We start from the raw sequence: 12,487 nt of genomic DNA on the forward strand, positions 1-12,487 counted from the left end.
TCATAAATTTCAAAATCTCATACATTTTTTTTAATATATGTATATATTATATATAATTGGCGCGTACACCTTTTTTGGGTGTTTGGCCGAGCTCCTCGAGAGCATCTCCTCCTATTTGTGGCGCGCGTCTTGATGTTGTTCCACAAATGGAGGGACCTACAATTTCAAGCCGATTCCGAACGGCAAATATTTTTATGGGGAGCTTTTTCATGGCAGAAATACACTCGGAGGTTTTTCCTGCATTTTGGTCTTTCACTAAGATTCGAACCAAGGTTCTCTCTGAATTCCGAATGGTAGTCGCACACCAATCCATTCGGCTACTGCAGCCGAATATGCTTAACATAAATTATTTCTTCCACTTTTTCCTCTTTTATGATTCATGACATACTTTGCTCTTCTCATTGAATAATCTTCAAAGGGTTACATGGGGAATCCGATTCAATTTCGAATACCAAAAAATCCACTCATTTTGTTTGTGAAAACAGAAAAATGAAGAGAATGATGAAATGAAATTTAGCGACCGCAAATCAAGGAAGAACGCCATGCCTTTTCCTTTTTAAGAGACAATAACTTTTTCTTGAGACAATAACTGTAACTTGCAATGCTTTCTATTCACGCTGAAGAAATTAACCCTTACACATTTTCCGTTTTGGCTTTTTTCTAACGTTTAAATTGAATTTTGAGATTGGTGTATTGGGAGACTTATAGTAGAATTTTATGACAAACGTTTTTGTGGTACATTTTAACACTGCATATCTCTCCGTTAAAGAGTTTTCGGCATTTTCTCGCAAAAGGGACAAAAAATACCCATACATGAAGGAGTTAGAGGGTTAAAATGTTCCACGAAAATGTTTGTCGTTATTTTTTGTATAGAACTGCTAAATACATCTTGTATCAAAAATGCAAGGATGAAATAGTTTCGTATGCCGATTTACCATATGAATCTACAAAAGTGTGAAAGCCGAGTACGAGATCATTTTTGGTACACATTATGTAGATTAGGTAGAGAATAAATAGTAATTCGTCGCTGTAATATATAAAAAAGGATATCGCAAATAAAAAATGTATCTCCCCGGCGGGGAATCGAACCCCGGTCTCCCGCGTGACAGGCGGGGATACTGACCACTATACTACCGAGGACTGTTAAAATTAATCTTGCCAAACCTGTACAAAAGCGGCAGACATAACTACGTTTGCTAACAGTTCTGAAAAAGGATAAGAAGGACAACAGAACAAAAACAAAAATGTGCTAGCAGGAAAGTAAAAAAAAAAGAAAAAGGGAAACAACGCGCATTGAGGTTGAAGGAAAACGAGCACATTAAATGTGGTAGTATAACAGGAAGAAAAGGATTAAAGTGTATAAAAATGCAGCTTCGGAAGGTAAAGGGATGTGAAAGGAGGTAGGCAAGCACTTGAATTTGCCTTAAACTTAAATTTTAATAATTAATCTAAGTATCAGTATTCTCACCTGTTTATATTTTTTCAGGTTGCATTATCTTGAAGGACATTCAATAAAAATCCATGTCAACAAATAGCGCATTGCTACCTGCAAACGTCCACTGTAGCCTGCATGAAGCATTCACTCACGAAAATTTCTTTTAAGACTTTGGGAAATCCGAGAATTTGGAGTTCTAAAATGACGATACTGGCTGAAAATTCCAGACTCTTGAAACTACATCCCTGTACTAAATGCTCTAGACCTGAGTGATCAAATACTCAGAAATATTGCGTTAATAAAAATAAGAGTGGAAGTTTTTAAAAAATCAAGCAATTTTAATACTAATCCACCACTGAATCTTCGAAGCATATAAGAAAAAACTATTCTTTCAAAATTGTTTACTCACTGATGTGGACCTCTCGGTGATTAGAAAGCGAGGCTAACTTAAAGCTGCAATTAGGGGTGCCGTAGCCATAACGCCATAGCCGTAACCATAAGCACAGCCGCAACATTACAGGAATTGTCGATTAGTTATACCTTAACCATAAACAACTGATGTTGAAGTAGAATTAATATCAAAATTTGCATTTCGTCATAATTTTCCACTAAGTCAATTAATTTTTCGTCGTCCATTTCTTATATTCGAATTTTTATCGTAAATATCAAATGGAAAGTATTTCACAGCTGCTTACGGTTACGGGGTTATGGTGCGCACCTTAACTTTTCTTTCATGCCCAACAGCTGATTGCTATGGTTACGGTTTTGGCTAAGGTACGGCACGACTAATCGCAGCTTAAGTCATTGCGCGCCTAAGATAATAGAATACAGAATTACGCAGAATTTCGAGAGAAAATTCGCCAAGACGTATATTTTCATTTCATTGTTACAAAATCTTACAGCCCAGCGGTACAAATGGACTAAAAGTTAAGACTAAAAAGTAATTTGATTCCAGCCTAGAGATCTAGGAAGGGCGAAATCAAGATGGAGACTATTAAAAATGTTATTAATTTCATTATATTTAGATGAGGTGTGAAGAAGAATTTCAAAATTGCAAAGATACCTTGTGCCTCGAGGCGGTATATTTCTATTAGATTAGATTAGATTCTTTATGAGGTTTGCACTTCGACCTCAGAGTCTTTTGTGCCCTCTACTCGTCCTTGTACCTCCTTTAGACCCAATTCCCTTATTCAACCCAGGATGGAGCTGGGTTGGATTGAGCGTATGTGCCTTTCTTCTGGCTGCTGTTCGCCAAGATGTCTCACCCTTTTCCGCGCTATGGCGCTGCATTCCAGGAGATGGAGCATTGGAGTTTCTGAGATTGAACGCAGAAACGACAAGAGTCCGTAGACCAAATCTAGATCATATGCAGATTTCTATACCCAAAGCATTCGCCCGTTCCTCTACCTTCAAGCGCCTTTCTCTAGACAACTCTTGGATGGTAAACGACACGGTTGAGAGAACACAGAAGGCTATGTACATATACCGATGTTGAGAGAATTTTATAGTCCGGAGTTGAGATTTAAAAATTTTTTTTTTTTTGTTATTGTTTATACAAATATTTTTTGAAGTGAAACTTGTAGGCGTCGATGGACGAGCGGGAATGGAGAGTAAAATTTCAAGGCCATGCAACGTTTTAGGCATTTTCGTTCCGCGAAAGAGGAAAAAGATACCTTATATTTATATATCTTAGATGCACTTTAGGCTATTTTTCCTGAGTTTTTCCTTGTGGTTGATAATTTCTAGTGAGAAATAACAATGCCTACTTTTTTTCTATTATTGTTTATATTCTCTTCCAACAATCCAATCTTCCAATAAATATACAGGGTGGCTGATGAATTTTGCTACATTAAGAAACTCAAATAACTTTTTTTTTAGTGTATGGATTTCATTTATTTTTTTTCAAGTTGAAGGTCATTAAATTTTATTAAATGTAGCTTAACTAGTTTTAAAAATAATTGAATTTAAATGCCCCCCATGCTCGTTGACACAAGTGCGGCATCTTAGTAAAAAGTTGTTCATTGCTGCTTTGAGAGTTGCGACAGGAATAGCCGCAATTGTTGCCCGAATGGATTGTTTTAGTTCATCCAAATTTGTTGGCTTTGCCTTATAAACTTCTTGTTTACATAAACCCCACAAGAAAAAGTCAGGTGCAGTAAGGTCAGGCGACCTGGGAGGCCAACGAAATTCGGAGTTTCTTGAAATCAGTTTATTGGGAAATTTTCGTCGCAACTCTGTCTTAACAGTCTGGGCTATGTGAGACGTTGCCCCATCTTGTTGAAACCACACAGAGTTGAAAGGAATTCTCTTTCGGCGTAGTTCTGGATAGAAAAATTCTTTCAGCATTTTCAAATAACGGTCTCCAGTAACCGTAACGGTGTGACCATTTTCTTCAAAAAAATAAGGCCCGACAATACAGCGTGAAGAAACCGCACACCACACTGTCACGCGAAGATGATGCAATTCCGTCTCGTGGAGTATCTGTGGGTTAGAAGTACTCCATATTCGACAATTTTGTTTGTTCACATTGCCGTTTAAATCGAAATGGGCCTCATCAGACATGAAAAGGCAGTTTAACATGTTTCGGTCTTCTTCCACCATTTGCAGGATCTTCTGGCAAGTCTGCTGCATTCAGTTTGTTAACCATTTGAATTTTGTAGGGAAATAAGTATAAATCTTTGTGCATTATTGTTTGCAAAGACTGTCGGCTGACACCAAGTTGAGCAGATAAGCTTCTTGTTGAAACCCTTGGATTGCTTTGTATAGCTGCAGCTACAGCAGCGATCGTTTCCTCCGTCCGAACTGGTGGGTTTCGATGATAAGGCCTTCTTGCGACTGTTCCTTGCTCAGCAAAATTATTCACCAGTCTCATTATGGTCCATCTGCTCGGGGGATCGCCGCCAAACCTCCGCCTGTACTCTCTTTGTACCAAAACTACGGACTCCAGTGCGTGATAGCGGCGGACTATCCAAATTCTTGTTTGCGTGCCCCAGTTATCCATTTTAATAAATTTTAAAGATCAATCTGCAAATTAAAACAAAAATGGAACAGATAACTTAAAAAGAAAAAAAGTTATTCAATTTTTTTTTGGTAGCGGCTTTCATCAGCCACCCTGTATAAACCTCACCTAACTTGTTATTTATACTTAAAAAATTGACATTTTTGACAATTTCCTCTCAGCTCTCTCTCCTAGCTTTTAAAAAAAGTTACGTTACGTCAAACTTACTCTCAAAACTTCACTTCCAACTATTAAGCCTTGTAATTCTATCATTTCCATTCTGATAATTATGGGAATCGACTTAGTCGTAAATTTGCATGCTGCTCATCTTTGGCTCATATGGACAGGTATTTCAGCAACCGAATACGAAATGTCCTATGTTTTTTTATAGAAAATATCTGCATTTAAAAATAAATAGGAACACACCTTTCACAACAACCTAATAAATTACAATTAATTAAGTTGTGTTCAAGTTGTTCATTCCAGGTAATAAAGTCATGTCCAATGCCGTTAATTTGATGCTAAACCAACGCAATTAGTACCGGGAATACTCACGCGTACATACACACATACAAATGTGCAAGCGAGTTATGGTAAGCACAAAAAAAATTAAAATAAAACTGTCTTCGCAGCTGTGCTTTGCATGGAGGCGTGGCTACGCGATTTGATGTACTAAAATTGAAAAATGGACTTTAGGAAAAATTACAAACAAGTTTTCCTTCGGTTTTCAAGTTTTCAAGTGTATTTTCATGACTTTTGTTGCATTCACCTGTCCATGGCATGTAAGCAAATGCGTTTGTTTTGTCAGTTTTGTTTATCATTGCCGATAAAACTGCCTCACAGACATATAACTGACAAAGAGTGTCAGTTTTTGGGGAGGCAGTTAGATGATGGAGAAAGAAATATTAACATAAAGTGAGCCAATGAGTGAGTTGATGCATTTTATGGTTTTTGATTTTGTATGGAAAGGATAGGAATTGGTTGGGCTATAAAGTGCATAGACCCATTAAGTTTTAAGATCAGTTATTTGCTTTTTTAATTTTCTTTGCAAAATTGTAATCAAAAGCAATTTTATGAAGAAGCTTGTCAACGAAATTTCACTTTCACTGCCAATTAAACAGCCGTTAAATATGTAATTGAGAAAATGTATTATACATAATAATCGTTATTTTCATAAAAGTATTACAAAAATTTAAATGTAAAAAAAAAACGAAAAAATTGTACAGGAAAGTTGAAATTCAAAAAGAGTTCAGAAAGCACCTCCCAATAAGAGTAATGTGAGTTAAAAAAAGACAACATAAGAAATAATAGCTGTCTTCGATTCACCACTTCTCTGCTCGCCAAGCGAAAAATTTGTATGCGAAAGCAATAACAATTTAGCGATGTCCAAGTGCCTTTGTTTATAGCTGCGCAACCCACAAGCGACATGCTTACGCTAGTGCTTCCAAGTATCCGAGTAAGTGGGGCTATTTTACGGATTATGCTTATTCTTACCAAATTTAATCGTTCATTGTTCGTTTTTGTATTTTTTAGATATATTTTCGTTTTATAGATATTTCTCGTTTGCTTTTCTTTGATCACAAAAAATTGTCTTTAGATTTGTTTTGTTTGTGAACTGTCAAAACGAAAATAATGCAGTGCTGCCAAATCACATGTAACGTTGGTTTCAAGGGAATTTTTTTTTATTTTGCTCACTGTATCGACATCAGGCAATAGCACTGTGAGCCACGAATATTTGGATACGAATTAATATATAATATTATATAAGTATTATGCCTGTCTTTGAGTTAAAACCCTTACCTTGTTTTATCTGTACAAAGATATTTAAAATTACTAAAAAATTTACTGTTCATTTTTTTACATAAAATTTTTTTTGACGTCAAATAAAAATTTTTAAAAATTATATGACTTAAACTAAAGTAAGCAAAAGCAAAAAAAAAATGTTTTTTTTATTAAAAAAGTTTATATAAGGCTTTTTTTCAGTGTGCGCTTTGTTAAACAAATTTTTATTTTAAAAAATATGTCGTTAGTTTTCGTATGTTTTTAAATATTAAGTGGAAAAAATTATTTGTTTTTAGTAAGTAAAATTGTATTTATAATGGAGCCACCATTTTATTTTTCCGCTTAAAGACTAAAAAATGTTTTTTTGAAATTACTAAACATTTTAAACTAAAATTTAAACAAAAAAAAGTAAAATTTTTAATCTTAAGTACACAAAATTTAATTATTTTTTAATAAAAATTAATTATTTTTTAATAAAAAATTTTGTGTTAGTTTCTTTTTCAGTGTGTGTGTGTGTGTTTTTTGTAAATGCCTTCTTTATAATTTATAAATAATTTTGCACTCAATTTTATTCGAAAATTTTTAATTTTTTTATTTAACAAAATATGACGTCTCTTTGCGTATTTTTTTTATTTTATGTAGAAAAAAATTATGTATTAAATTTTTTTCAAAGTGTGTCTTGTTTGGAATTTTTTTATATTTTAAGTAAACAGAAATTATTTGTTTTTATTAAAACAAATTTTATTCAGTAAACAAAAATAATTTTTTTTATTAAAAAAATTTAATAAAATTGATTATAGTAAAAAATTTAATACCTTTGTTTTACGTGTTTTTCGGGCAAAATGTGCCGTTTATAATTTGTGGGCGGTTAAAGCTCTCTACTTAAGACTAACAAAGCCGCAGCTCTCATTAGTGGTGAGGAGTCTTAAGCAGGCACTGTCCGATGGCAATCTATGAGACCCGTTAAATCTTACTGCCAAGTAGAGATTATACCCTAAATTTTGAGTCACATTAGAATTCTGTTAGGTCGTTCCATTTTTGATGTCTAACTGGTAAAGATATTTCCATAAAAAAGAAAATGAAAAAGGGTTTTCCAATGTGAGAAACAAAATTAAAAATTCTAAAAATGCACAAGAAATATGTATATATACATTTTTAAGTTTACGTGTGAATTTTTTAAATCTAAAAGAAAATGTTTGAATTCGTTTTTTAAAATCAGTTATGTTCGCATTATCATTATTAATAAAAGCTAATTCCATTTTATAAAAAACAAACCAGAAAAAGTAAATGCAATACAATAATAAAATAAGATTAAAAATAGCCCAGCCAAATTTTTCCACTACAAAAAGTAAATGCGATATCAATACCACCAGTTTTACGTTCAATGAATCGCCCATTAGACCGTTAGTTGGCCGCTTCTTTTCCACAACTTCATTTTCCATGCAGTTATTCATTTCCAATATTTATTTATTGCTGTTCCGTTTATTTAATGCATTTTATTGTGGCTTTGCTTGTTCTTGCCGTTAGTATCTTCAATACTGATTCGCATAATTTTCAAAACTGTACCCAGTTCGTTTACCAGCCACCTAGCAATGTAAATTATGCATACTTGCGGTAGTGGTAGTACACTTTTCTTTAACGGTAGCTCATTGACCGCTCAAAAAAATTTTCCCCTTTTCAATTGATATTTATTTTTCAACAAATCGAAATTCCAAAGCGCGAATTATGACAGTGGGCTCAATAGTTTACGCTTAATTGTTGTTGTTGATCCATTGGAGATGGCGACGGTGCTGGTGCTGTGACAGCAAAGTAAGGAGATACAATACAAAAAATATAATAAAAACAAAGCAACAACAATATAAAATACAAAAAGCAGTAAGTTTACAAGGAAAAAAAACAAACAAAAAAAACAATAACAATTTTCAGTTGTTTCGTGCCTTGTACTTACACAAAGTCTTCAATGAAAAGTTAACGCGCTCTGTTCTGTAGGCGTTAATCGGAATTCCATCAGCGACAGGTGACAGTGGCGATTGGCGGCTCGCCGAACGATTGTGTCCACTATAGTATTTCTACAAAGTGTGGACTGTCAACAAAACGTGTATTGGGGGAAAAATGCATAAACGAAAGTAAAAAAATAAAAATTTAAAGTTAAGCAATCGGTCAGCCGCACCGGCGAACGTGTAACGATTCTTCGCTTTGACTCTGTAAGCAGGCAGTGGGCTCTGATTGCCGATTGCGGTTGACGGTTGGCGGTTTTCGTTTTTTTGCTTTTTTCTTTTTAAAAGAATAATAAAAATTTATATGACTTTTTAATACATGCGTGCGCACATATTTCATTCTAAATTTTTAATATTTTTATATTATCGTCAAATTAATCCGTTACTCAGAATAATATTTTGCGATTGCTTCCAAATAAATAAATAAATAAAAAGAAGAAAATAAAATTATTATGCAGTTCTTGTCTTCACCAAATCGCTCGCTAGCAATCAAGCACACATTTTCACACATACATACATACATATTTCTATTTTATTTTTATTATATGCTTGCTTCAGAATTCTTCTCTTTAAACCCTGACCAATTTATATGCAAGTCGCTAATTCAAATGCACTTTGCCTAAGTGCCGCTATAGTCTACAACAACAAATTGTCTAGAGGTCTTAATTTTTTTACGATGTATTGCAATTTGTGGAGCAACATCAGGACACACGCCACAAATAAGAGAAGGGGAGAAGGAGCTCGGCCAAACACCCAAAAAGGGTTTAAGCGCCAATTATAATATATTGGAATTCAGTGTTCACAACTTATTTTATATTAGCTTTAGTTGTTATCACTCTTGCTTCTCACAATGCTCATCCTGCTCTTTCTACTCTCCTCAGCCCTCAGCCCTCAGCCACCTAAGATTTTATTATGCAAACTCACAGCCTTTACCTATTTTTCATTACTTAATTTCCTACGAATTTCTTGTCATGAGTTTCTGCATAAAAAATTTTCCTACTACCTGTTGTCTGTTTGTTATTGCAATAATTTCATATGCTATGAGCGCAGCAATAACAATTATTGGTTACGCACGTGACTAACATGCAGAAGGATTTGCTTTTTGTTTTCATAGAGCGGCATTTTTATTTCTTCAAAATTTTTAAAAGAGGGTTAAGAAAGAGTTTCACAGAGATGCAATAATTTTGTGATTGAAATATCAGGATAAAATTTTTTCCAATTTGAAATTCAATATCGCTAATATTCGGAAAAAGTTACAAACTCACACTATTTCTTTAACGATGCTGGATGTTCAGTAACAGAAAATATTCGATAAGACACCTGCTGGTAGAGACGAAGGAAAGGGTTGACATATTTCTATGTGTGGGAGATTATAGGAAGGGGCGCTTGCCCAAGTTAGTTTAATAAACTTGAGCCAATCAAAAAGCAGGCATTTTTTAAATGAGTTTGTCTCATTTTTACAAAAATGCTTTTTTATTATATATATTTTTACTTTTTTGCAATATCATTAAATGAAGTAAATATAAAATACTATATAACCAAATCCAAAAACCATCATTTCTTTAATTCATACCTAATCTTTCTGTTGTTGTTGATGTAGCAGCAATCTTTCACTCTCTACTTGTATTTTGTTACTTAGACTACTGCTGTTAGTAGACAGAAGAGCGCAATGTATTGTATGCAGGAGTTAATATTTCTATGTTAATATACATAGCGGTAAGTACGTGCATTAGAAGAAGTAATGTTAAAGGTTAATATGTTACAATGAGCCATAAAATATTTACCTCCCATATGGTCTAGTGGCTAGGATATCTGGCTTTCACCCAGAAGGCCCGGGTTCGATTCCCGGTATGGGAAGTATGATTCTTTTTAATTACTTGTTTTTATTTTTATTATTATTTTTTATAGTGCTTTTGTTTATTTTTTGCGCATTTTTAAATATTTTTGAAATTATTTTAGTGAATTCATAATAAAAAATTTCTTCGTAGTTTGGTGCATTTTCCTTTGAATATTTCTTAATACCAGTTTTATGAGCATGACCAGATATTCGTACGAAAGCGCAATAGGTGAAAAAAAGTACATTTTAAAGAAAAAGGTTACGAGATAATAATTTTATAATTACAGCTCCCAGATAAATCCTTAAAAAAACTCATTACAAGTTGAGTAAGCACCATCCTCTAGCAGAAGTAGTCATCAACACATTCCAGGTTTGCCATACAATACCAGCGGAAATGATTGGGTAAGATGATAATGTCACATGCAGTGAGATTGAGGCATACTTGGACATTAGTATACTGAGCAGCACTAAGATTTTGCATGTTCGGACAAAGTGTTTCGAAAATTTGTTTAAACTTATGCAAAATTATATTGATTATTACTACAACCACTAATATTAATTTTTCTATTGTTAGGCCAGAAATAAAAATAGCAACCCTCGTACACCACATTAGCAAATTTTATACATTTTTCGATGTTACAATGAAATATATTATACAAAACAAACAAACAACTTTAAAATAAATTTTTTATGCTGAGAAGCAGTCATCGATACTTGGCAATGTACCATTGCAATATTTCCAAGTGGCCCAAGCTGTCCAACCTTGTTGCCTTAGAATCTGGCGAGCGCATGTTACAGAGTTGCTGATGTCATCGGTCAACAGCGCGGTGCAGCTCAATTTGCACTCATTGTAGGAGAAACGTTCATCAGGAGGTTGACACCAGTACTTGGAGTTGATTTGGAAGATTCCGTAATCATTAGAACCGTTCGTGTTAGTTCGGCTAGTGACGTTGGTTCGGAAGGAGCTTTCGTGTTCGGCAATGCAGGTCCAGCGAGCTAACTGGTCCTTCGGCACATCCAAGCAATACATCGCACGAGCTAACGAGCAACGGTTCATGACAATACCAGAAACTGGTGCAGCCAAGACTAAAGCGGCGACGAAACTAATTGCAATTTCCATTTGAACGGTTTAAAGTTTTCTCAGAACACTGACAAATATATGGACAAAAAGTGGAGCTTTTATAGAAGGTGCCTTAATACGAGAAATTGCAATTTACTTTATAGCTTTACTTTTCAATCAAAAGTATCACGAACTCGGTGTCGGAGAATATGGATTTTATAGTGCCTGCACTTAAGTCTCTAATTACTTTTTTCTAGCGATAAGTTGCTTTGCATTTTGCAACAATTTCTCAACCCAAGTGTATAGTAAAAAGCAGAATTGGAAAAAATACTACAAAAACTCTGACTTCTTTCTCTTTGCAAACTTATATTTTTCCAAACTTTAAATTTCTTACTGGATAATTTGTTTAAAAGAATTTTTTTAGGCTAGAGAAGAACTCAGTTGTTTTCCACACATTAACTATTAAATACAAAAACACTGAATTATTTAGTCGACAAACTTTGTGCACATTTGAGTGTTGCCATTTGTGAGTTAACGTTCGGGTGTACACTTCCATTACAGAACTCGAAAGAACAGTCCATTTTCGCTAGCTCCAACAGAGGCGATATTTTTCGAAATGAAATTTTGAGAACAAATCGGAAAATGTTAACAAATTCTAGCTTAAGTAATACAGTTTGGACCGTTAGATCAATAGCTACGATATCGATATTTACTTTGAGATTGTGATTATGTCCAGCCTTCAAATGTATTTAAGCTATAGGAAAGCTTCTCAAAAAAATCATTTGATAATTAGAAGCGTCATGAGAAGAGTCTGAGTATGAGAGTCTCTATTTGCTGTGGAAATAGAGAAGACGTGTATGAGAAGAAGCTCTCTCTGATCTTTTAAGTTGATTTCCTTATTTTTAACATAATTGAAGATAATTTTCTCAACTAATCAATATTTTCTTTAATTAATTAAAAAATTGAAAAAAATAGTGCACGAAATATGAAAAAGAAACTAAAAAAAATGTAGAAAAAACTAAAAGGAAATAATATCATTTTTTTTTTATTTTTCTATATGTAAAAAAACCCAAATTTTTTTTACAAAACAAAAAAAAATTCAAACAGAAATAATTTTTTTTTACAAAATGTTTCGTTTTTTTATTTGAATGTTTTAATTTCTTATATTAAATTTTTCCTTTTTTGGTTTACAAATTTAAAAACTAATTTTAAACTAAAAACTAGTTCAAGTTAATTTACAAATTTAGAATTATTAAAAGCTTTCTTTCTTAATTTTATTGTTTTAGTTTTTATAAATTTGAAAAACGAAAATACCAATCCCTATCCCTACTAATATTATAAATGTGAATGTAAGTTTGTTTGTTACGCTTTCACGCCA

General features: G+C 33.5%; 1 protein-coding gene, 1 long non-coding RNA gene and 2 other non-coding genes across 5 annotated transcripts; 2 read left to right on the top strand and 2 right to left on the bottom strand.

Moving 5' to 3' along the window:
* Nucleotides 1-1,068: 1,068 nt before the first annotated feature.
* Trnad-guc (transfer RNA aspartic acid (anticodon GUC)) lies at nucleotides 1,069-1,140 on the bottom strand. Its single transcript has one exon. It is a non-coding gene; the product is annotated as a tRNA-Asp (tRNA).
* An 8,857-nt stretch (nucleotides 1,141-9,997) lies between these two features.
* Trnae-uuc (transfer RNA glutamic acid (anticodon UUC)) lies at nucleotides 9,998-10,069 on the top strand. Its single transcript has one exon. It is a non-coding gene; the product is annotated as a tRNA-Glu (tRNA).
* A 101-nt stretch (nucleotides 10,070-10,170) lies between these two features.
* On the top strand, nucleotides 10,171-10,710 carry LOC129246485 (uncharacterized). The gene is made up of 3 exons (XR_008582468.1): nucleotides 10,171-10,278; nucleotides 10,337-10,451; nucleotides 10,624-10,710. It is a non-coding gene; the product is annotated as an uncharacterized LOC129246485 (long non-coding RNA).
* On the bottom strand, nucleotides 10,650-11,554 carry LOC129246483 (lysozyme 1-like). Of its 2 annotated transcripts, none has more exons than XM_054885341.1 (2): nucleotides 11,280-11,554; nucleotides 10,650-11,197 (listed from the first exon to the last, which is right to left on the bottom strand). In XM_054885341.1, exon 2 carries the CDS (start codon nucleotides 11,167-11,169, stop codon nucleotides 10,738-10,740), a length of 432 nt encoding a protein of 143 aa, XP_054741316.1. In that variant the 5' UTR covers nucleotides 11,170-11,197; nucleotides 11,280-11,554; the 3' UTR covers nucleotides 10,650-10,737. The 2 variants fall into 2 exon arrangements, with proteins under 2 accessions (XP_054741316.1, XP_054741315.1); XM_054885340.1 differs by having other exon boundaries at nucleotides 11,267-11,553.
* Nucleotides 11,555-12,487: the final 933 nt, after the last annotated feature.

This window comes from Anastrepha obliqua, chromosome 4 (assembly GCF_027943255.1).
Source record: "Anastrepha obliqua isolate idAnaObli1 chromosome 4, idAnaObli1_1.0, whole genome shotgun sequence".
Classification (NCBI taxonomy): Eukaryota; Metazoa; Arthropoda; class Insecta; order Diptera; family Tephritidae; genus Anastrepha; species Anastrepha obliqua.